This window comes from Lampetra fluviatilis, chromosome 28 (genome assembly GCF_964198595.1).
Source record: "Lampetra fluviatilis chromosome 28, kcLamFluv1.1, whole genome shotgun sequence".
In the NCBI taxonomy this organism is placed as follows: domain Eukaryota; kingdom Metazoa; phylum Chordata; class Hyperoartia; order Petromyzontiformes; family Petromyzontidae; genus Lampetra; species Lampetra fluviatilis.
In genome coordinates, this window is record NC_136302.1 from 2,317,734 (window position 1) to 2,341,596 (window position 23,863).

General features: G+C 57.2%; 1 protein-coding gene across 3 annotated transcripts in view; it reads left to right on the plus strand.

The window, feature by feature from the left end:
* Positions 1 to 18,598, plus strand: part of LOC144942691 (endothelin-converting enzyme 2-like) — an 80,165-nt gene extending 61,567 nt beyond the window's left edge. For all 3 annotated transcript variants that reach the window (XM_078869518.1, XM_078869520.1, XM_078869521.1), the window contains 12 exons: positions 326 to 514; positions 2,021 to 2,163; positions 3,236 to 3,347; positions 8,306 to 8,419; positions 9,048 to 9,146; positions 9,561 to 9,638; positions 10,103 to 10,206; positions 11,222 to 11,332; positions 11,638 to 11,705; positions 12,023 to 12,213; positions 13,325 to 13,420; positions 14,952 to 18,598. In XM_078869518.1, the coding sequence (XP_078725644.1) occupies positions 326 to 514; positions 2,021 to 2,163; positions 3,236 to 3,347; positions 8,306 to 8,419; positions 9,048 to 9,146; positions 9,561 to 9,638; positions 10,103 to 10,206; positions 11,222 to 11,332; positions 11,638 to 11,705; positions 12,023 to 12,213; positions 13,325 to 13,420; positions 14,952 to 15,128 (1,482 nt within the window). In that variant the 3' untranslated portion in view covers positions 15,129 to 18,598. The remainder of the gene's footprint in view (positions 1 to 325; positions 515 to 2,020; positions 2,164 to 3,235; positions 3,348 to 8,305; positions 8,420 to 9,047; positions 9,147 to 9,560; positions 9,639 to 10,102; positions 10,207 to 11,221; positions 11,333 to 11,637; positions 11,706 to 12,022; positions 12,214 to 13,324; positions 13,421 to 14,951) is intronic.
* The last annotated feature ends 5,265 nt before the right edge of the window (positions 18,599 to 23,863 follow it).

Sequence of the window (23,863 nt, forward strand, 5' to 3'; positions counted from 1 at the left end):
GATTCTCTCTACCACGTGGTGCTGGTGGCTGTAGGTTCTCTGTGTCACGTGGTGCTGGTGGCTGTAGGTTCTCTGTACCACGTGGTGTTGGTGGCTGTAGGTTCTCTGTACCACGTGGTGCTGGTGGCTGTAGTATCCCTGTACCACGTGGTGCTGGTGGCTGTAGGTTCCCTGTGTCACGTGGTGCTGGTGGCTGTAGGTTCCCTGTACCACGTGGTGCTGGTAGCTGTAGGTTCTCTGTACCACGTGGTGCTGGTGGCTGTAGGTTCCCTGTACCACGTGGTGCTGGTGGCTGTAGGTTCTCTGTACCACGTGGTGGCTGTAGGTGTTGGCGGCCTACGAGGGCTACATGGTGCGCGTGGCCGTGCTGCTGGGGGCGGAGGAGGCGGCGGCCAGCGCCGCGGCGCGCTCCGTGCTGCGCCTGGAGGAGGAGCTGGCGCTCATCACGGTGCCCATGGAGGAGCGGCGCGACGACGAGAAGATCTACCACCGCATGGCGCTCACCGAGCTCCAGGTGGGACGTCGGCACGACCCCCCCCACCCCTTCCATCCCCCGGCCCCCTGCACCCCGCATCGCCGATTCGGATTTCCTGCGTGCGGCGCATTGCGGTGCGTGTGGCGTGCATAACATGTCCTGGGTGTGTGGCATATGATGTGGAGTGTATGCTGTCTTCCCAGCAACAGTTATGCCCTCCCTTAACGGGGCTTGCGGAACCTGGACCCCGCTGAAGGAGCATCTGGGCTGATTAGAACACATTCAGGCTGGTCTGGCTATGATCCGTCCCGGAGTTTTACCAGACTGGATGGTGTGAGGTCACAGATCCTGGACAGATCTGGGTACAGGCCCATCTGTGGGTTCTTCTGGCAGTCGAGGCTGCGTTGGCTGGGTCATGTCGGCCGCATGCCCAGCCACTAAAACACAGCAAGTTGGCACAGTAGGGGGCACAAGTGGTGCATCAGCCGGTCATCGCATTCACCCGAGTCTGTACCGTGACCTGCCAGTGAGCCTTACACATTTCACTTGGCTTCGAGGTGCACTTAGCTTGGCACAAGCACTTAGCGGCGGATGGCGGCTACCATCGTTATTGCCTCCGTGTTGTTGTACGTCTTGTTGTGTGTGACGGTTGAATTGTACATAATGTAATGAACTACGTCTAACATGTTGTGCGAGACATATGCATTGCAGTGCGATAACACGCGTGTTGTGTGCGCTGCATGTGGTCTATGCAGTGTGTGCATTGTACGTAATCTGTTGTGTGTAATGCAGCATGCAGCACGTTGTTGTGTAACGTGTTATGAGCAACGTGTTGCACGCAACGCGTTGTTGCGCCATGTGCGACGTGCTGCGAGTCGCGTCGCATCGCTTACCGCGCCGCGTGCAAGTCGCATCACGTGACGTGTGCAAGTCGCATCGCGTGACGCGCCGTGTGCAAGTCACATCACGTGACGTGTGCAAGTCGCATCGCGTGACGTGCCGTGTGCAAGTTGCATCGCGTGACGTGCCGTGTGCAAGTCGCATCACGTGATGTGCCGTGTGCAAGTCGCATCGCGTGACGTGCCGTGTGCAAGTCGCATCGCGTGACGTGCCGTGTGCAAGTCGCATCGCGTGACGTGCCGTGTGCAAGTCGCATCGCGTGACGTGCCGTGTGCAAGTCGCATCACGTGACGTGCCGTGTGCAAGTCGCATCACGTGACGCGCGTGTGCAAGTCGCATCGCGTGACGTGTGCAAGTCGCATCGCGTGACGTGCCGTGTGCAAGTCGCATCGCGTGACGTGCCGTGTGCAAGTCGCATCGCGTGACGTGCCGTGTGCAAGTCGCATCGCGTGACGTGCCGTGTGCAAGTCGCATCGCGTGACGTGCCGTGTGCAAGTCGCATCGCGTGACGTGCCGTGTGCAAGTCGCATCGCGTGACGTGCCGTGTGCAAGTCGCATCGCGTGACGTGCCGTCTGCAAGTCGCATCGCGTGACGTGCCGTCTGCAAGTCGCATTGCGTGACGTGCCGTGTGCGTGGCGCCGCAGGAGCTGGCGCCGACGCTGCGCTGGGACCGCCTCGTTGGCCGCGTGCTGGAGCCCGTGGCGCTGGCGGCGGCGGAGCCCCTCGTCGTGTACGCGCCCACGTACCTGCAGAACGCCGCGGCGCTCATCAACCGCACCGACACCAGGTGACCATGACGACCACGATGATGAGGAGCCGGTCAGTGTGGAGTCTGATTCCAAGTCAAAAGCCAAAGCGCATCGCTGCTCTAGCGAGCAACGGCCCGGTGCTCGGCTTCCGGCGATGGCCCCGTGCCAGCGGTGGAAATTCCACATTCCCGTGGTGGGAGCCAGTCTCTCCGATGGTCCGATCGACGTCCTGCAAAGTGGCATTTATTTTTATCGATTCCCCGTGGATGATGGGCTGAGCAGGATACCGACCCCAGGTGATTGTAAGTGTCGGCCTTCTTAGTGGCAGGGTCTTTGTCCCATGAGTTGGTGTGTGGGAACGGTATCCTTGCGGAGGGCCATCATAGGGGACTTTTGTCTCCCCTCGTAGGAATGTTTAAACACCGCACCAGGTACTCATTTGAGGCTGAGTCGACCGAGGAGAGGCCGAGTTCCGGTTCAGATTATCATCACTGGCGTTGGTGGCCGTAAGCGGGACTCGAACTCGGGCTGCCGGGTTCGTTGAGCAGCGCGCGAACCGCCACGCTCCCACTCCCCACTCGCTCGCCCGCTCTCTCGCTCGCTCTCTCACCGCACCAGGCCCTGGCAGGAACAGAAGCAGAAGTGACTGAGCGATACAAATCGCGTTGCCAGATAAAATGTGCATCCCCTCCAGTACCCGATCAGTGCGGTCTAAGATGCCCGCGGTGACCGATAGCTATAATTAGGGGGCCGTTCTGCAGTGGGCAGGCTTCGCGTGAGCGCGGGCCGCGTGAATTGGAGTCGCTGCTGCCCCTCGCTCCTCGCTCCTCACTCCCCTTCCCCGTGCTGCCCGAGCTCCGCTTGTCTCCACTTGTCCCTGTGTGCATCCGCACGCCTCCGTTTGTCTCCACGCGTCTCAATGTGTCTCCACGTCTCGGTGTGCTCAGCGCGCGTCCCAATGTGACTGCCACGTGTCTTCAGGATGTGTCTCTGCGTGTCTCCGCGTGTCTCTGCATCGCAATGTGTCTCCGCGTGTCTCTGTGCATCGCAATGTGTCTCCGCGTGTTTCATCGTGTCTCTGCGTCGTCTCCTCGTGTCTCTGCGTCTCAGCGTGCTCAACGCGTACGTGCTGTGGAGCCTCGTGAGCAAGCTCACACTCAGCCTCGGCCGCTCCTTCCGCCAGGCCAGGGAGGAGCTCCTGGAGGCTCTGCTCGGAGCGAAGGTGACGAGCACCCCCCCCCCCACCCCTTGGAAGCCGCCTGCAAGTTCACGGGGAGCGGAGGGGGTCCCCGGGGCGAATGGGGCTGTGTGACGCTGCCTGCGCCCGTTGCAGTTTGCGCCGCTGTCGGTTTTCGCTGTTGTGCACTGCGGCCACTCGTCAGTGAGGCCGCTCGTCAGTGAGGCCGCTCGTCAGTGAGGCCGCTCGTCAGTGAGGCCGCTCGTTAGTGAGGCCACTCGTTAGTGAGGCCACTCGTTAGTGAGGCCGCTCGTGAGTGAGGCCGCTCGTTAGTGAGGCCACTCGTGAGTGAGGCCGCTCGTGAGTGAGGCCACTCGTGAGTGAGGCCACTCGTGAGTGAGGCCACTCGTGAGTGAGGCCACTCGTTAGTGAGGCCACTCGTTAGTGAGGCCACTCGTAAGTGAGGCCGCTCGTTAGTGAGGCCGCTCGTTAGTGAGGCCGCTCGTTAGTGAGGCCACTCGTGAGTGAGGCCACTCGTGAGTGAGGCCACCGTTAGTGAGGCCACTCGTGAGTGAGGCCACTCGTGAGTGAGGCCGCTCGTCAGTGAGGCCACTCGTCAGTGAGGCCGCTCGTCAGTGAGGCCGCTCGTGAGTGAGGCCGCTCGTGAGTGAGGCCGCTCGTCAGTGAGGCCACTCGTGAGTGAGGCCACTCGTCAGTGAGGCCACTCGTGAGTGAGGCCACTCGTGAGTGAGGCCGCTCGTGAGTGAGGCCGCTCGTGAGTGAGGCCGCTCGTGAGTGAGGCCGCTCGTGAGTGAGGCCGCTCGTCAGTGAGGCCGCTCATCAGTGAGGCCGCTCGTGAGTGAGGCCGCTCGTCAGTGAGGCCGCTCGTCAGTGAGGCCACTCGTCAGTGAGGTCGCTCGTCAGTGAGGCCGCTCGTGAGTGAGGCCGCTCGTGAGTGAGGCCGCTCGTGAGTGAGGCCACTCGTGAGTGAGGCCACTCGTCAGTGAGGCCACTCGTGAGTGAGGCCACTCGTGAGTGAGGCCACTCGTGAGTGAGGCCACTCGTGAGTGAGGCCACTCGTCAGTGAGGCCACTCGTGAGTGAGGCCACTCGTGAGTGAGGCCACTCGTCAGTGAGGTCACTCGTGAGTGAGGCCACTCGTGAGTGAGGCCACTCGTGAGTGAGGCCACTCGTGAGTGAGGCCACTCGTCAGTGAGGCCACTCGTGAGTGAGGCCACTCGTGAGTGAGGCCACTCGTGAGTGAGGCCACTCGTCAGTGAGGCCACTCGTCAGTGAGGTCACTCGTGAGTGAGGCCACTCGTCAGTGAGGCCACTCGTCAGTGAGGCCACTCGTCAGTGAGGCCACTCGTGAGTGAGGCCACTCGTGAGTGAGGCCACTCGTCAGTGAGGCCACTCGTGAGTGAGGCCACTCGTGAGTGAGGCCACTCGTGAGTGAGGCCACTCGTGAGTGAGGCCACTCGTCAGTGAGGCCACTCGTCAGTGAGGTCACTCGTGAGTGAGGCCACTCGTCAGTGAGGCCACTCGTCAGTGAGGCCACTCGTCAGTGAGGCCACTCGTCAGTGAGGCCGCTCGTGAGTGAGGCCGCTCGTGAGTGAGGCCGCTCGTGAGTGAGGCCGCTCGTCAGTGAGGCCGCTCGTCAGTGAGGCCGCTCGTCAGTGAGGCCGCTCGTCAGTGAGGCCGCTCGTCAGTGAGGCCGCTCGTCAGTGAGGCCGCTCGTCAGTGAGGCCACTCGTCAGTGAGGCCACTCGTCAGTGAGGCCACTCGTGAGTGAGGCCACTCGTGAGTGAGGCCACTCGTGAGTGAGGTCACTCGTGAGTGAGGCCACTCGTTAGTGAGGCCACTCGTGAGTGAGGCCACTCGTGAGTGAGGCCACTCGTGAGTGAGGCCACTCGTGAGTGAGGTCACTCGTCAGTGAGGTCACTCGTGAGTGAGGCCACTCGTGAGTGAGGCCACTCGTGAGTGAGGCCACTCGTCAGTGAGGCCACTCGTCAGTGAGGCCACTCGTCAGTGAGGCCACTCGTGAGTGAGGCCACTCGTCAGTGAGGCCACTCGTCAGTGAGGCCACTCGTGAGTGAGGCCACTCGTCAGTGAGGCCACTCGTCAGTGAGGCCACTCGTCAGTGAGGCCACTCGTGAGTGAGGCCACTCGTGAGTGAGGCCACTCGTCAGTGAGGCCGCTCGTGAGTGAGGCCGCTCGTGAGTGAGGCCGCTCGTGAGTGAGGCCGCTCGTGAGTGAGGCCACTCGTGAGTGAGGCCACTCGTGAGTGAGGCCGCTCGTGAGTGAGGCCACTCGTCAGTGAGGCCGCTCGTGAGTGAGGCCACTCGTCAGTGAGGCCACTCGTCAGTGAGGCCGCTCGTCAGTGAGGCCGCTCATCAGTGAGGCCGCTCGTGAGTGAGGCCACTCGTCAGTGAGGCCGCTCGTCAGTGATGCCGCTCGTCAGTGAGGCCGCTCGTCAGTGATGCCGCTCATCAGTGAGGCCGCTCGTCAGTGAGGCCGCTCGTGAGTGAGGCCGCTCGTGAGTGAGGCCGCTCGTCAGTGAGGCCGCTCGTCAGTGAGGCCGCTCGTCAGTGAGGCCGCTCGTGAGTGAGGCCGCTCGTGAGTGAGGCCGCTCGTGAGTGAGGCCGCTCGTGAGTGAGGCCGCTCGTCAGTGAGGCCACTCGTGAGTGAGGCCACTCGTCAGTGAGGCCGCTCGTCAGTGAGGCCGCTCGTCAGTGAGGCCACTCGTGAGTGAGGCCGCTCGTCAGTGAGGCCGCTCGTCAGTGAGGCCGCTCGTCAGTGAGGCCGCTCGTGAGTGAGGCCGCTCGTGAGTGAGGCCGCTCGTGAGTGAGGCCGCTCGTGAGTGAGGCCGCTCGTCAGTGAGGCCACTCGTGAGTGAGGCCACTCGTCAGTGAGGCCACTCGTGAGTGAGGCCACTCGTCAGTGAGGCCACTCGTGAGTGAGGCCACTCGTCAGTGAGGCCACTCGTGAGTGAGGCCACTCGTGAGTGAGGCCACTCGTCAGTGAGGCCACTCGTCAGTGAGGCCACTCGTCAGTGAGGCCACTCGTCAGTGAGGCCACTCGTCAGTGAGGCCACTCGTCAGTGAGGCCACTCGTCAGTGAGGCCACTCGTCAGTGAGGCCACTCGTCAGTGAGGCCGCTCGTGAGTGAGGCCGCTCGTTAGTGAGGCCGCTCGTGAGTGAGGCCGCTCGTCAGTGAGGCCGCTCGTGAGTGAGGCCGCTCGTGAGTGAGGCCACTCGTCAGTGAGGCCGCTCGTGAGTGAGGCCACTCGTCAGTGAGGCCGCTCGTCAGTGAGGCCGCTCGTGAGTGAGGCCGCTCGTGAGTGAGGCCGCTCGTCAGTGAGGCCGCTCATGAGTGAGGCCACTCGTGAGTGAGGCCGCTCGTTAGTGAGGCCGCTCGTGAGTGAGGCCGCTCATGAGTGAGGCCGCTCATGAGTGAGGCCGCTCGTGAGTGAGGCCGCTCGTCAGTGAGGCCGCTCGTCAGTGAGGCCGCTCGTGAGTGAGGCCACTCGTGAGTGAGGCCGCTCGTTAGTGAGGCCGCTCGTGAGTGAGGCCGCTCATGAGTGAGGCCACTCGTGAGTGAGGCCGCTCGTCAGTGAGGCCGCTCGTGAGTGAGGCCGCTCATGAGTGAGGCCACTCGTGAGTGAGGCCGCTCGTTAGTGAGGCCGCTCGTGAGTGAGGCCGCTCATGAGTGAGGCCACTCGTGAGTGAGGCCACTCGTGAGTGAGGCCGCTCGTCAGTGAGGCCGCTCGTCAGTGAGGCCGCTCATGAGTGAGGCCACTCGTGAGTGAGGCCGCTCGTTAGTGAGGCCGCTCGTGAGTGAGGCCGCTCATGAGTGAGGCCGCTCATGAGTGAGGCCGCTCGTGAGTGAGGCCGCTCGTCAGTGAGGCCGCTCGTCAGTGAGGCCGCTCGTGAGTGAGGCCACTCGTCAGTGAGGCCACTCGTCAGTGAGGCCACTCGTCAGTGAGGCCACTCGTGAGTGAGGCCACTCGTGAGTGAGGCCACTCGTGAGTGAGGCCACTCGTGAGTGAGGCCACTCGTCAGTGAGGTCACTCGTGAGTGAGGCCGCTCGTGAGTGAGGCCACTCGTCAGTGAGGCCACTCGTCAGTGAGGCCACTCGTGAGTGAGGCCACTCGTCAGTGAGGCCACTCGTGAGTGAGGCCACTCGTCAGTGAGGCCACTCGTGAGTGAGGCCACTCGTCAGTGAGGCCACTCGTGAGTGAGGCCACTCGTCAGTGAGGCCACTCGTCAGTGAGGCCACTCGTCAGTGAGGCCACTCGTCAGTGAGGCCACTCGTCAGTCAGGCCACTCGTGAGTGAGGCCACTCGTCAGTGAGGCCACTCGTGAGTGAGGCCACTCGTGAGTGAGGCCACTCGTCAGTGAGGCCACTCGTCAGTGAGGCCACTCGTCAGTGAGGCCACTCGTCAGTGAGGCCACTCGTGAGTGAGGCCACTCGTCAGTGAGGCCACTCGTCAGTGAGGCCACTCGTCAGTGAGGCCACTCGTCAGTGAGGCCACTCGTCAGTGAGGCCACTCGTCAGTGAGGCCACTCGTCAGTGAGGCCACTCGTGAGTGAGGCCACTCGTGAGTGAGCCCGCTCGTGAGTGAGCCCGCTCGTGAGTGAGGCCACTGGTCAGTGAGGCCACTCGTCAGTGAGGCCACTCGTCAGTGAGGCCACTCGTTAGTGTAGTCACTCGGCTGTGCAGCTCTCAGTGGACGTCGCGCCAAACAACGCACGGCACGGCCCGAGAAGACACCCTAGAGCGGTTGTCTTGATACGTTCGTAAACGCTGCTCTGTGTGTCACGTGTCACGTGTCGCGTGTCGCGTGTCACGTGTGTCACGTGTGTCACGTGTGCCATGTCGCGCTTAGCGTGTGTGGCGTGTGTCACGTGTGGCGTGTGTCACGTGTCGCATGTCGCCTGTCGCGTGTGTCGTGTGGCGTGTCACGTGTCGCGTGTGTCACGTGTGGCGTGTGTGGGCGAGCAGGCGTCGTGCACCCCGCGCTGGCAGACGTGCGTGGAGGACACGGACAGCACGCTGGGCTTCGCTCTCGGCGCCATGTTCATCCACAGCAGCTTCGACAACTCCAGCAAGAGCAACGTAACGCAGCCGCCCCCCCCGCCCCGCCCCCCGCCCACCACCTCCGGCCCCCTCGTCGTCGGAAACGTTCCACGCTCACGCTCACACGCTCACTCTTGTTAGCAGAGCACTCGTTAAAGAGCGATCGTCAACACGTCCGAATGCCACGAATTGCATGTTGTGTACATTGCGCGTTACGCGGAACTCGTTTCCGTGTCTTTGCGAATATGTGAGTGTGCTTCGAAAAAATGTTAACAGTTTATATGGCACTATCGGTATTGTTGCAAATTCTCAGAAGTCTGAACATTTTTTTGAAGCACCCTGAATATGGGAATATGTTTTAGTCCTGGGGGGGGGGGGGGGGGGGCAGCAGCTTGACACGATGCGGGATTTTTCCTCGCCAGCGTGGCTTGTGCTGTCCCCCTCAGCAGGGCCCTTGTGTCTGCTCCCTCTGGACAGCTCACGACAGCTGCTGCTGCTGCCGTACGCCCCACTGGTGGTAGCGTGTTGTACGTGCGTCGAACTTCGTTGGCGCCGTACGTGGCCAACGCTGCTAATTGGAGCCAACTGTGAGAACTGTCCAAACATTGGACCCCCCCCCTCACCGTCCCTACCCCCCTCCCCCTTCCACCCCTCCCCCCCTCCCCAGGCCCAACAGATGATCGCGGAGATCCGAGAGGCGTTCACGCACAACCTGGACTCGCTCCAGTGGATGGATCCAGAGACCAGAGTGGCTGCCAAGCAGAAGGTGAGGAGGGTGGGGGGGGGGGCTCTCTCCAGTGCCCACAATGGGCAGGACCACGTTGCGTGTGAGTGCGCGCGTCCGTGTGTGTGTTTGTATGTGTGTGTGTATGTGTGTGTGTATGTGGGCAGAGCGGTGGTGCAGCGGTTAGCGCGCCGCGCTACGAGCCCAGCGACCCGAGTTTGATTCCCGCTCACGGGCCAATACCGCTGACGATTATCTGAACCGGTCCTGGGCCCTCCCCTAGGTCGACTGGTGCGGTGTGTAGTAAACGTCGCCACTGGGGAGACAAAGGTGGCCGGGCGTGGTATTGGCCGCCCATCCCCTCGAGCGCCGTTCCGGCCTCAATAGGTGCTCGCTAACGGCACTTGCCCCAACAGTCTGTTGAGGCTACACGGGGGGTCTCTGTCTCGTGTCCAGGCGAACGCGATCCACGACATGATCGGCTTCCCCGACTTCCTCAACAACCAGACGGAGCTGGACGGCGTCTACACCGGGGTGAGTGGCGACTCCACTCCACTCCGTTCCGCTCCGCTCCACGCCGCTCCACGCCGCTCCATTCCACCTTTCCCGTCCCGTGCCCGGTTGACGGGCGGGGCGCTTCTTAACTCGGGGGGTGGGGGTAGAGGGTGGTGGGGGGGTAGATGAGGGGGGGGGTAGAGGAGGGGGGGGTAGAGGAGGGGGGGGGGGTAGAGGAGGGGGGGTAGAGGAGGGGGGAGTTTAACGTACGTACATACAACTGGCCACGGAGTATAATATGTGAAAATCAGTCCTGGGCCTCAACTAGGTAAGCTCATCCTTAAATGAGCAGCTGGTGTGACATCAGCACAGGGGAAACCAAGGCAGGTGTGAGTGTAGAGCTGGCGACACCCTCGTGTGCCGTGCCGGCCTTTACGGCGCTTGCCCCGGCAGTCTGTGAGGCTACACGGGGGTGACCTTTGTCTCTGCTGTGCCGCGTGTAGTACAAAGTGAGCGAAGACGACTACTTCGCAAACGTCCTCAGCTTCTTCAACTTCTCGGCACGAACGATGGCCAAGCAACTGCGGAAAACTCCCGAGAGAGACACGTACGCGCTCGCACGCGCGCGAACCCTTGCACACGCACGTACGTGCACGCATGAAACTAAAAAAGAGGAAACTTGTTAATTTTAGCAGGTAAGGCCCACTGAGCTGCATAGCTCTTTTTCAGAAGCGACCTGGCCACAAATGATAGCCCAACGAAGTGGCTTAGCACGTGAAAGTTTATAGCAGCCAAATGCTCTAAACGCGTGTTTTTAAATGTGGAGGGAAAATTACAGGACCCGTAGAATAATCCACGTGACCACGGAGAGAGAGACACACGCAAACTCCAAATATACAGCAGCAGGCGTCAGGGTCGGAATTGAACCCACGACCTCCTCCTGCATACCGGGCGAAGAAGTTAACATCTCGCCACCGCGGCACCCAACATGATGCACGCACGTGCAGGATAAAGGTCAGGGTTCGGGTCGTGACAGGGAGTGATGGACGACGCTGGGGTGTGGAGGAGTGAGCTGCAAGGAACGAGTGGGTATTTGGAACCGGGATTGTGGCCTTGGTTCCCAACAGGTAATTGGGATCACCCACACACAAAGACAAGTAGCAACGTCGTCCCCTTCTGCGAAAACTTGGCAGGACCCTCCTGAAAGATAGTCATGCTGCTCGGTGAGGATTCCCTGGGTAAAAAAAGTGTAATTAGTAAAAATTATGAAGGCTCCACAAGGGATTGATGTTTGTGTGTGCGTGTGCGCGTGTGTTCCCGGGGAGCGGTAGTGCAGTGATTAGCGCCCTTGGCTAGGAACCCGGCAACGCGAGTTTGAGTCCCACTCACGGCCAACACCAGTGACGATTAATTGAACCGGTCCTGGGCCTCCCCGAGGTCGACTCGGCCTCAAATGAGTACAGTACCTGGTGCGCCACTAAGGAGACAAAGGCGGCTGGGCGTGGTGCTGGCAACCCGCTCCCTTCATAGGCGCTGCTAGCGAACAGCCCTTGCCCCAACAGTCCGTTGAGGCTCTGTGGGGGATCTTTGTCTTTGTTCCCACGTCGCCCCCCACCCCCCAGGTGGAGCATGACCCCCCCCACGGTGAACGCGTACTACGGGCTGAGCCGCAACGTCATCGTATTCCCCGCGGGCATCCTGCAGCCCCCCTTCTACAGCAGCGACTTCCCCAAGTGAGCAGTGCATCGTCCGTACGACTCGGTGGCGTGCGCGCGTACTTGTAAAGAGTACAACGTATGTGCCGGAGTGCCCTCGCTGTACGTTTTGTAGTTGTCCGCGTGCGTGTTTTGTGTTTTGTAGTTAACCGTGTGTGTGTTTTGTAGTTAACCGTGTGTGTGGTGTGTTTTGTAGTTAACTGTGTGTGTGTTTTGTAGTTAACTGTGTGTGTGTTTTGTAGTTAACCGTGTGTGTATGTGTGTATCTGTGCGTGTGTGTGTGTATCTGTGCGTGCGTTCTCGTGTCCCCTGTTCCGGTGCAGAGCGCTGAACTTCGGTGGGATCGGAATGGTGATGGGACACGAGCTGACGCACGCGTTCGACGATCAGGGTAGGGCCGCGCTCGTGCCGCGACACCCTGCCAGGCCCAGCCACGCGCCTCGCACACCCCCCGGCCGTAGCGCAGCAGCCCACACACCCAGACTCGGTTCACCTAAACCTGGATTGGCGGCCCAGTCTAACGCACACGCAGCCTCGCCTAACCTCACGTAACTTAAGACAGCCTTAGCTGATGGCCGGCCAAAAGCCGCTGCGAGGATGACCGGAGTTGGCTTGACGGTTTATGCTCCTTGACGAGATCAGCGAAGGTGTTGTGGAGAGACAGGGACAGACGTCTCTGCCGCGTGTCCCGCCCGCCCCGCCCCACAGGCCGTGAGTACGACGCGGAGGGAAACCTGCGTTCGTGGTGGGGGAACGAGAGCCTCACGGCGTTCCACAGCCACACGGCGTGCATGGAGCGCCAGTACAGCTCCTTCGCCGTGGCCGGGGAGCACGTGGACGGCCGCCGCACGCTGGGGGAGAACATCGCCGACAACGGCGGCCTCAAGTCGGCCTACCACGTGCGTGGGCCTCGCGCGTGGGCCTCGCGCGTGGGCCTCGCGCGTGGGCCTCGCGCGTGGGCCTTGCGCGTGGGCCTTGCGCGTGGGTCTTGTGCGTGGGCCTTGCGCGTGGGCCTTGCGCGTGGGCCTCGTGCGTGGGCCTCGTGCGTGGGTCTCGCGCGTGGGCCTCGTGCGTGGGTCTCGTGCGTGGGCCTCGCGCGTGGGCCTTGTGCGTGAGCCTCGCACGTGGGCCTCGCGCGTGGGCCCCGTGCGTGGGCCTTGTGCGTGGGCCTTGCGCGTGGGCCTTGTGCGTGGGCCTCGTGCGTGGGCCCCGTGCGTGGGCCTTGTGCGTGGGCCTTGCGCGTGGGCCTTGTGCGTGGGCCTTGTGCGTGGGCCTTGCGCGTGGGCCTCGTGCGTGGGCCTCGTGCGTGGGTCTCGCGCGTGGGCCTCGCGCGTGGGCCTCGCGCGTGGGCCTCGCGCGTGGGCCTCGCGCGTGGGCCTCGTGCGTGGGCCCCGTGCGTGGGCCCCGTGCGTGGGCCTTGTGCGTGGGCCTTGCGCGTGGGCCTTGCGCGTGGGCCTCGCGCGTGGGCCTCGTGCGTGGGTCTCACGCGTGGGCCTCGTGCGTGGGTCTCGTGCGTGGGTCTCGTGCGTGGGCCGAGCAAAGCGGCGGTTAGAACGACGTGGAGGGGACGACGGGCGGTGGACGAGTGCGCCCCGTGCGATTAACGAATCGGGGGGAATCTGCCGCAGTGGCGAGATGTTAACTAGCTCGCCTGGTACGCAGGAAGTCGTGGGTTTGATCCCGACCCTGGTGATGCCTGCTGTTGTATATTTGGAGAGTTTGCGTGTCTCTCTGTCTCCCCGTGGTCACGTGGTTTTTTTCGTGTATATATGTGTGTAGATTTCTGTATGGGGAACTGTAGTGTGGGAGTTAGCGCGCTGCACTACGAACCCGGCAATCCAAGTTGATTCCCACTCACGGCTTCTCCTAGGTCGACTCAGCCTCAAATGAGTACCTAGTGTGGTGTATAAGCACCGTGGTGCTGGCCACCCACCCCCTCGTGTGCCGTTCCGGCCTTCATAGGGTGCTCCTCGCGAACAACACTTTTCTGTCTCTGTGCGCGTGAGCCAGGCTTACGAGAGCTGGGTGAGTTCGCACGGGGAGGAGGATTTGCTGCCCGGCGTGGGACTCACCAACTCGCAGCTCTTCTTCGTGGGATTCGCGCAGGTGACACGAGGCTGCCCGGCCGGCACGTGTGACCCCAGCGGTGCGACGGTGCCGCGGATGCTTTTGACGCGCGCCCGGGAACGGTGTCACGAGGCCGCCAGGCATCGCGGGCCGCGGCGCTGTAGGAGTGGTCGTCGTGGGCTTTTCGTGACAAATATTATCCACGATAAAGTTGAGGTTTTGTTTTGGGGTTCGGTTGCGTAAATAATAGATGCGTCGTTAAACCCGCCACCATCCGACACTGCAAATTCGTAAGGTTTTACTTTTTGGTTCTTTTGGTAAAGTCACGTAGAAATAAATAAATTAAATAACAGAATACGACGTTTCTATTGCAACACAAGCAACCGTCATCAGGTAGAACTACATTTGAGAGAGAGACAAAACACAGACACGGAGACACTGACAGACACACAAGCAGAGAGAGACAACACAGATACACAGAGAGACACACAACATAGACACACAGAGACCCAATGCCTCTGTGTCGAGGCCTTGGAGAGAGAGAGGGGGGTTGGGCAGAGAGAGAGGTGGCTCTGCTGGGGCAGCTGCTGGAGCAGAGAAATTAGCATGTCAATGAATCCACCCCGAAGCGACTGAGGGAAAGAAGATCGAATGGCCCTGTGAGAGCCTGGTGAGGTTTGTCACGTAAACAAAACGTGGCAATGCGTTACTAGTACGGCACACCGGTGTGTTGGAGAGTGAACCCACAACATTTACAATTCGGGGTACGACGTTTCGCCGGTAATCACAACAACCGGCATCATCGGTCGATTAGCCAGAATATTTAAGGCCAAAAACAGGAAGAAATACTTCACAAGCGGGAGTAAAGGTGATGTCGTCTCCGTGGGCCTATCACGTGCGAAGACCAGAGGGGCGAGGGTTTATGTCGTCATATAAATGACAATGGATCATGTTGATCTGAGAACATGTAGCACCTATTATTGGTTGGGTTATCCACAGTTAAACAACATACAATGGAAAGGTTTACTGTTTAGTTTGTTGTCCCATCCTGTGCCTCTGATTAGCATGGTCGGCCACGTGCAGGGCGCGACACAAGCTCAACACACACATTGTGTTGATCTGAGAGTATGCATACTCGTTATGCGGTCCCTATTATTGGCTCCTCACGGTTAACCGACGTGCTTGTTACGCAGCTGGCAATGTTCCTCGTCCCAGAAAGTCTCGCCAGATTTTGTCACGTTGAAATGTTTGACTCCTGCTATACATTTCCACGCAATAAGCCACTTCGATGAGCTGCCATTTGTGGCCGGGTCGCTTCTGGAAAAGAGCTCAATGGGGCCTTACCTGGTAAAATAAAAAGAGTTTTTGGTTATTTTAAAGGTTTTGTCGCCAGGGAAACTCAAAAGAGTCGCTCGATCTCTTGAATTCGTAACACTGACGGTGACCTTCCCTTCCCCCTCCCGACTCTGCACTCGCCTCCCACCCATCACCACCTCCTCCCTCTTCCCTTCCTCCCGCCCTCCCCTGGTGCCATCGCCATCTGCATGCTGCCGGTGCCGTCGCCCCGCAGATGTGGTGCGCGGTGCGGACGGCGGAGAGCGCTCACGAGGGGCTGCTCGCCGACCCGCACAGCCCATCGCACCTCCGCGTCGCCGGCTCCGTCTCCAACTCGGAGGAGTTTGCGCGCCACTTCTCCTGCGCTCCCGGCACTCCCATGAACCCCGCCGACAGGTGCTCCGTGTGGTGACCACGGGACCTCGACGATCACGATGGCGGCGGCGGCGGCTGCCACGATAATGACCGCGGTGGTGGTGGTGTTATTGTTCGTGATGGTGGTGTTGTGTGTGTGTGTATGTTGAACTTCTTTTGCACTGTACGTAGCCAACCATGCAAACGGAGGTGCGGGTGAAGGACAACAAACTAAACACACAAAGCAGTTCTCGATGATTTAAAAATGCGTAGCTCCCTGTGACTTCCTAATATCAAACGGAAGAGCGTTCCAGACGGCTGCAAAAGGGCATCTAAAAGCGCGCGATGGAGTGGCCGTCTTTGTTCGATGGATAGCCAAACAGAAAGTTGGTACATGATCATGGCATCTTTGTCTCAATGTCATCGCCGCCGCCGCCAGCAACAGCTGCCCCAACCACCTACAGCGGCGGCAGCGTCACTGTTATCACCTGTGTAAGTTCAAGGATTGCCAAACCCACCGTCACCAACAGTGAATTACTCTACCGGTGTCATGCGCAAGCGTCATTGTTAACATGCTACAGCAACCTGCACCACCACTTCCACTGGGATTCACTTTCACTGCCACCGTCAAATTATAAAAAGCGACTGGATCACAACCTGCAGCAGCAGCACCACGGTGAACTCCCTCGGCCAACCTCGCCATCAACGCCACCAAAATAGGCCATCACCGCCCCCAACAACCCTTCACGATCGACAGCATTGTCCTCATCGTCATCATCATCAAATCCACCATCACAACAATAGACCACGTGCGTCGGCACCACAAAGACCATGACGTTAAATGATTTCCTTAAGCGCGACCACGAACCCTTGTGCCTTGATGAGTCTGGCTTGGCAGAATGACGCGTTTTGTCATACGTTTGTATATTGCGCCTATATTAAAATCGAATTGGAGGTAAATTCAGAAAGTTTACCAAGGGAGCACTGGGTTATTGAACGACAATGATTTGCGGTGAAGTCGCCTTGGTGTTACGCGGAGGGTTGGGAAACCGGTGTGTACCGCTACCGGGTACCACGGTGGCTATGAGATGTTAAATACCTCGCCTGGTATACAGGAGGTCGTGGGTTCGAGCGGTCTTCTTCTTCGTGCCGTGTTTTTGCGTGTCAAGGGCCCATGGCGGGCAGTGTCGTGTGAAAAGGGACTGCATTTCCTACGACTGTCCCATGCGCAGGGAAGATTTTTTGGCGGGGCGGGGGTGATATTCCACAGGGTAAGCGAATGGGGGGGAGGGGGGCTCTCGGCCGTTGTAACTTATTATTGTTGTTGTTGTTCAGTAAAGCCAGCGTGTGCAACCTACGTCCGCTGCCGGGCACGCCTCCTGCACGTTCACGCTTGCCAGTGGGGTCCCGAGCGCAGGACTTTGAATTCTCGCCGGTTCGACTCGGGAGTCGGGCGGCGGGGCGTGGCTCGCAGGCCACGGGAGGGGAGATGGACGCACTTGCTGGATGGGGTGTTGCGCGTGCGGAGATATCTCCCGGGTAGACTGGAGCAGGTGGTGGCACACGAGCCACTTGGCCGCAAGTTGAGATGCGGTGTGCCGGGTTTTTGAAAAATGTTTTCTGGGTCATTGACCCCAGACAGACGCCGGTGAATTTCAGCCCTGCCTGAGCAACGCAGCAGTGTGGGGCGCACGACTTGAAAAGCCATCCGCCTTTGATTACTATTGATGAACTTAATGTATTCCTGAATTTTGTTACATTACAAGTAATGTAATCTGGCTTCACCTAAGAAAATCCAGCACTGTGCTACAGCTCTCGCCATGTGGCAGTGACTAAATCTGTGGGCAATGAGACCAGACCAGGGCGCCACGGTGGCTATGAGATGTTAACTACCTCGCCTGGTATACAGGAGGTCGTGGGTTCCATCCCGACCCTGACGCTTGCTGTATGTTTGGAGTTTTGGTGTTCTCCCCGTGGTCGCCTGGATTTGTCTCCGGGTCCTCCGGTTTTTCCCTCCACATTTAGAATCAACGTGCGTTCCGAGTATTTGTCTGCTATAAATTTGCACGCGATAAGCCACTTCTCGTTGGGCTATCATTTGTGGCCAGGTCGCTTCTGAAAAGGAGCTACATAGCTCAGTGAGGCCTTACCTGATAAAATATATAAATAAAAGTTTAGCAATAGTTTAGACATCTTTTCACTTGTCAGCGCCACCTGAGATGACATCGCGTTCCTCGTTCTCATTTCTTCACGGGGTCAACAGCGGTGAAGTCTGTGATACCCATTTCAAGTGAGTGGGGTTCACCTTCATAATTCATCCGCACCAGCCATATTAATGAATCGCTACGAATAATTGTGATATGCCACCTGGGCCCGATTCCAGTTGCTGCCCTGGTCTACATGGGCTCCTGCGTGCACTTTGCATTAGCCCCGAGCTGCGGGCTCCGTCGTTCCTATCATTGGTGTTTGTGAATCAAAGGCGATGCTAAAGTGAAAGGACAGCAGTAGAACCCCTCTTAACGACGGTAATTGCTTCCACCAAACCGGTCATTAAGTGTTTTAGTCGTTAAGCAAGTAGAGGAATTTCACGTTAAATACTTAATTAGTTCCGATCGTATCGAAAGTTACCCCTTTTCACCAAAAAAACGTGCTTTATCATGTTCAAACAATTTATATTAATACACGAAGATACTAACAACATACACGCATAATAATAAAATAAATATGGTTTAGTCAATGCATTAATTTATATTTACTGTACCTACAACAGCCCATCATGAACGGGGCAATGGTCGGTTAGCGAACACATTGGGCTCTATGGAGACGCTACTATACACTACACTATACACTACAATACTATACACTACACTGTTATACACTACAATACTAAACACTACACTACTATACTATACACTACACAATACACTGTTATACACTACACTATACACTACAATACTATACACTACACTATTATACACTATACACTACACTGTTATACACTACACTATACACTACACTATTATACACCACAATACTATACACTACAATACTATACACCACTATACACTACAATACTATACACTACACATTGGGCTCTATGGAGATGCTACTATACACGACACTGTTATACACTACAACACTATACACTACAATACTATACACTACACTGTTATACACTATACACTACAATACTATACACTACACATTGGGCTCTATGGAAGTCCGTCGTTAAGCGACGAGTCGCTAGGAGGGGCTCTACTCTATACGGCTGCGTTGGCGGCAATCGCCTTTGGTCATCCGATGTGGGCGCCGCGACGCGTGAGGTGTCTCGCGCGTTGCCTCCCCAACTCCGAAGCCGCGCCGATGCAAAACGCCACTCGGTGTCTTCATGCGTTCCTGCCTTGGTGTGCGCGCACACACATTGCTGTATGTCGGGCGGGGCGGGGAGACTTGTGAACGCGTTTATTATGGTTGACGTTTACATAAAGGCGTGCAACGTGTATGCGACGTGTATGCGACGTGTATGCAGAGTGATGTGACTGCGTGTGTTCATTGGGCTCTCGCGTGGGTCCCGGATGGCACGAGTCTCACGTCCCCACGCGCGTTGAGAGGAACCGACCTGCCGCACGACTGGTGACGAGTCGTCGTTCCTTTGCGCGCGCTCGCTCGCCATGTGCGCGCGTGTCCCGCGTGTGTTTGCAAAGTCATCTCGGCGTCATCGAAATCGCCATCGGCCGTGATCGATCAACTGCTGGATGTAGACCTCCGACCAACCCCCCAGGGGTCTCGCCGTCTCTCGCAGTATCGCAATCTTGCGACGCAGCAGTCCGCCCATGGCGAAGTCGTGTTTGCTCTCGGCGGTGTTCCGTGGCTTCCCCTGTATCGCTGTTCTTCGCCATCGGTCATGAACCATTCCAAGCGAACACGTCCAGCACAAGCGGCCCACTGGCTCGCAATTAACCCTCTCCCATCCCGAGACGGTCTGCAAGTTGCAGGCTGGGTGTCCCCGTTCGCCGCTGAATTTCGGAACTCGCAAGCGGCTAAACGTTCATTTTAGTGATAGAGACGTAGCAGCGCCCGTTGATGTTAACGACATCGTTACTCACCGCAGAGAACTGTGGCGACACGACCACCGCACTCTGCGATAGCTGGCGCCAACCTGTGCCACACGCCCTTGTGGGAGCCTCGGTGCGGATACAGTTATTTTATTTTCGCTTTTCTTCCAGTTTCGTTTTGATGATGTGCACGTACGTCATCGGAACTGGAATGGGTTAGGTTTGAAATGATGTCTTTAAACCAGAGCTTGTTCTCCAATCCACGGTTACCACTCCATCTCTCGTTGGATCGAGAAGATGTCCCTCCATGTCCTATTGCCGCTTGATGGCAAATAGTCTTGCGCTTTCAACAGGCTCGCAGGGGCTGCATTGTCTACAGCGGGCGGTGCACAAACCTCCATTGTTGCGAGGTGCTTTGCCCCAACGTCTCTGCTCCTCGTCTTCGCCAAGCAGCACCGGCCAGCGTGGTGAAGTATAGTCGAATACACCCGACGTGTTCCCACAGGGTGTGGGGGAGGCTCCTCTAATCCAGCAGTGGATCGACCGTGTGCATTGGCATTAAAAGCAAATCTCGCGTCCAGTCCCGAGCGTGTTACGAATCCGTGTAGCTACGAGCCAACAACATCAAGCGGCAGTGACATCACCATGGTGATTGTGCCAGACTAGGTGCACGTTGAGGCTGCAACCACGTTCACCCATACCCCACGATTGCATCTAAAATATGTAAACAATGCGGTAAATATAGCGGCCTGTAGCGGCTGCAGGTATCGTTACAAATAACTTGGAAACAAATATCGATGGAAAACACGGATGTGGCAGTGACTGATCGTGTGTTAGAGGGCGCCACGGTGGCTCGGAGATGTTAACTTCCTCGCCTGGTATACAGGAGGTCGTGGGTTCGATCCAAGCGTCAGGGTCGGCTGTATATTTGGAGTTTGCGGTGTCTCTCTCCCCTTGGTCGCGTGGATTTGTCTTTCGGTTCTTTCCCTCCATATTTAGAATCAACATCACGCGTTTAGAATATTTGGCTGCCTGAGATGTCACATGATAAGCCACTTCGTTGAGCTATCACTTGTGGTCAGTTCGCTTCTGACAAGAGCAATGAAGCTCCATGGGCCTTACCTCGTAAAATAGTTTATTCGTTTAGTAGCTAAAGGAGGCTCCATGTCACTTGTGCAATGTGTTTTTTAAAGGGGTCGTGGCTTGGAAAGGTTTTAAGCCGTCCCTCGGCCGGTCTGGCCACTGGCTTGTATGTAGATGTTATATTACTGCAATGCAATGCATATGATGGTGTAGTGGGTACATAACTGTAGGAGAGTGTCTTTGAGGCAACGCGGTTTATGAACAGTAACTGCGTAACACACAAAGGGGTAACGGCCCCTTACACCCGATACGCTGAGGTAGCCCCTCCTGACAATTACGCCTCCCGCTGACTAATGTCCACCTTCGTGAGTGCGGCTTGAGTCTTCACTGCTATCAGCTGGAGCCGACCCTCGCCAGAGGGGTTCGGCTCTGCCCCTTGGGCTCTTCTTTCCAGGAGTCCTCTTCAGTCTTCAGGCGAACGACGACTGCCGGGACCGTGCAGAGGTCCGGCTTTTATACAGGAGCCGTGGCTCGCTCCGCCCCCCCGGCCACGCCTTCCTTCTCGAACCTTCCAGCAGGACCTGGGGGTGACGTCATCTCCCAGCCCCCTCCTGGGATCTGGGGTCTGCATGCCGCTCCATAGGGGTTACCGTTGGGCTTGTGGGCCATAGTCCCTTAACACTGGGGCTCAGCCCCCCTCTTCTGCCCCCTATTGGCATGTGGTCGGTACTACTGGCTAACTGCATGGAGATGACGCATCTTCGCCCAATACCTTCACAATATGAGCGTAGCGTGGGATGTGTGTTGTGAGAGAGAGAACTCTTGTTTTGTCTCCCAACGCACAACTCGCTCTGTGCTCATGTTCAATGCAAACGTTAACACCGTTTTGATGCTCAAGTTCACACAACAAAGGTTCGAGCCCCAGTTAAGCCACGAGTGAGTTGATGTCCCCAGTCGCATCTGAGTTTCAACAAACAGACAGAAACTCCGACGCAGCCACCCACGACTCGGGTAGCCGAGTGGGGAGTGCCGAGGCTTCTGAGTTTGTGAAGATAGGTTCAAACCAAACCTTTTTTAATAATAATAAGTATGTTCACAGTTTCAATTCAAATGTGTAATATTTTACATTCACAGACTTCGCACTCCGTCCCACAACCCCCCTTCTCCCCCGTCACCCCACGCCATCATCACTCCCCTCGCTACCTGTGAGTGAAATCAATCGAGCCCATTGTGGGTATGAATCTGTAGAACCGCCAAGGGGAAGTATTCTCACCGTTAATCAAAGTCGTCGGTGATGATTGATGCTGCTGCTGCTGCGTTGGCAGTGGTGCACAAATGACAAAAAAAACATTTAATAAATTCGTAAATTGCACTGTGGCTTTAAAAGGTCAAAAATATATATACACGAGGCGACGGTTCTGGCAGTTCATATCACAAATAGAGAACCCAGAGATGACGTGGATATTAATCATTAGAGACGTTAAATCATGGGGTTTTATTAGAATTAAACACATTCCTGCGGAGGGAGCTGGTAGGAACGTTGGGTTGCTCGGTCAATGGCCAGGGTCAACGGCGGCGTGGTGTATTCCGCAAATATGCCCGACTGTGAGGGCGGGCACAAGCCGGCGTGAGTAGGTCAAACGTTGAGTTTTATAAGGGCACCACGGCGTGACCAGCCGCACCCCACCTTCCCCACCCAGCCCCTCCCTGCACGACGGACCCAATAATCCCTTGTGGGCTGGTGTAACCAGGCGGTTCCTACCAGTATAATATTAATAATATTAATTCTGATGACCAGTTATTTAATCTGCATATGAATAGTTGCTATTGAGTAACAGACACGTTTCATTTTCAAAACTAACGACTAAATGAGCTCACACAATGCATAGTGGGAAGATTTGTTCTTTGTTAGGTCACAGTGCAATTCATCCAGGAATTATTTCCTTGACCCAGTCACCACCGGTGCTCAATGAAAGGAGTTTTACCCCTGCCCTGCCGAGGCGGAGACATTCTGAGATTATAAAACGTGAGGTACAACACACATGAAACTAGAATAGAATGACGCTAAATTCCTGTTGATATGTAAACTCCTTTGTCAAGGCTCTCTGCTCCTCCCACCCAGCTTAAAATACGCTGCCAAGCTTAGCAGTGTTCATTAGGACGCTGTTTTTCCGACAGCTCTGTTCTTCACCCGAGGACGGCTGCTTGCGTTGTGGCCGAAACGTCGTGAGAATATTATTGTTAGATTTTTATTATTTTATTATTTCCCTTCTACGTGACTTTACCGAAAGAACCAAGAATAAGAATGACGTCAGTTGGGCATAAGGTTGGTCTGCAAATGATCATGAGGTTTGTTTGCAGATGGGCATGAGGTGGGTCTGTAGGTGGGCATAAGGTTGGTCTGTAGGTGGGCATTAGGGTTTGTCTGTAGGTGGGCATAAGGTTGGGTCTGTTGGTGGGCATCAGGTGGGTCTGTAGGTGGGCATGAGGTTGGTCTGTCGGTAGGCATGAGGTTGGGTCTGTAGGTGGGCATGAGGTTGGGTCTGTAGGTGGGCATGAGGTGGGTCTGTAGGTGGGCATGAGGTTGGTCTGTCGGTGGGCATGAGGTTGGGTCTGTAGGTGGGCATGAGGTGGGTCTGTAGGTGGGCATGAGGTTGGTCTGTCGGTGGGCATGAGGTTGGGTCTGTAGGTGGGCATGAGGTTGGGTCTGTAGGTGGGCATGAGGTGGGTCTGTAGGTGGGCATGAGGTTGGTCTGTCGGTGGGCATGAGGTTGGGTCTGTAGGTGGGCATGAGGTGGGTCTGTAGGTGGGCATGAGGTTGGTCTGTCGGTGGGCATGAGGTGGGTCTGTAGGTGGGCATGAGGTTGGTCTGTTGGTGGGCATGAGGTGGGTCTGTAGGTGGGCATGAGGTTGGGTCTGTAGGTGGGCATGAGGTTGGGTCTGTAGGTGGGCATGAGGTTGGTCTGTCGGTGGGCATGAGGTGGGTCTGTAGGTGGGCATGAGGTTGGTCTGTTGGTGGGCATGAGGTGGGTCTGTAGGTGGGCATGAGGTTGGGTCTGTAGGTGGGCATGAGGTTGGGTCTGTAGGTGGGCATGAGGTTGGTCTGTCGGTGGGCATGAGGTTTGGTCTGTAGGTGGGCATGAGGTTTGTCTGTAGGTGGGCATGAGGTTGGTCTGTCGGTGGGCATGAGGTTGGGTCTGTAGGTGGGCATTAGGGTTTGTCTGACACAGAAATTCCGCTGCTGTGTATTGAAGGTGAAGAGTCGGGTCAGTCCAGGCAGCTGAACGTTTTTTTCGGGAATCGATTGTCGCTGCTTCACCGCGACTTCACTCAAAGCCACCGTGAAACCTTCCAAGCACTGCACATAATGAAGGGCGCCACAAGAGCTGTCAATGTGCTTTGATATTTTCCTCGCCACACAGGGGGGGGGTTATTTTGTGTTATTCATCTTTTGTGAGGAACTCGCAGTGAAACCGCTGGCTTGAGGCAACAATATAATAAAAGTGTTCGCAGCAATTACAAAACGTGAAAAACTAATTCACGATTGATTTATTTTTTACAAAAAAACATATCAGCGTTCGAGTTTCACAGTGATCTTGTTGCACAATGCCACGGCTTACAGCTCAAATGTGTCTGTAATTAAACGATACATGTT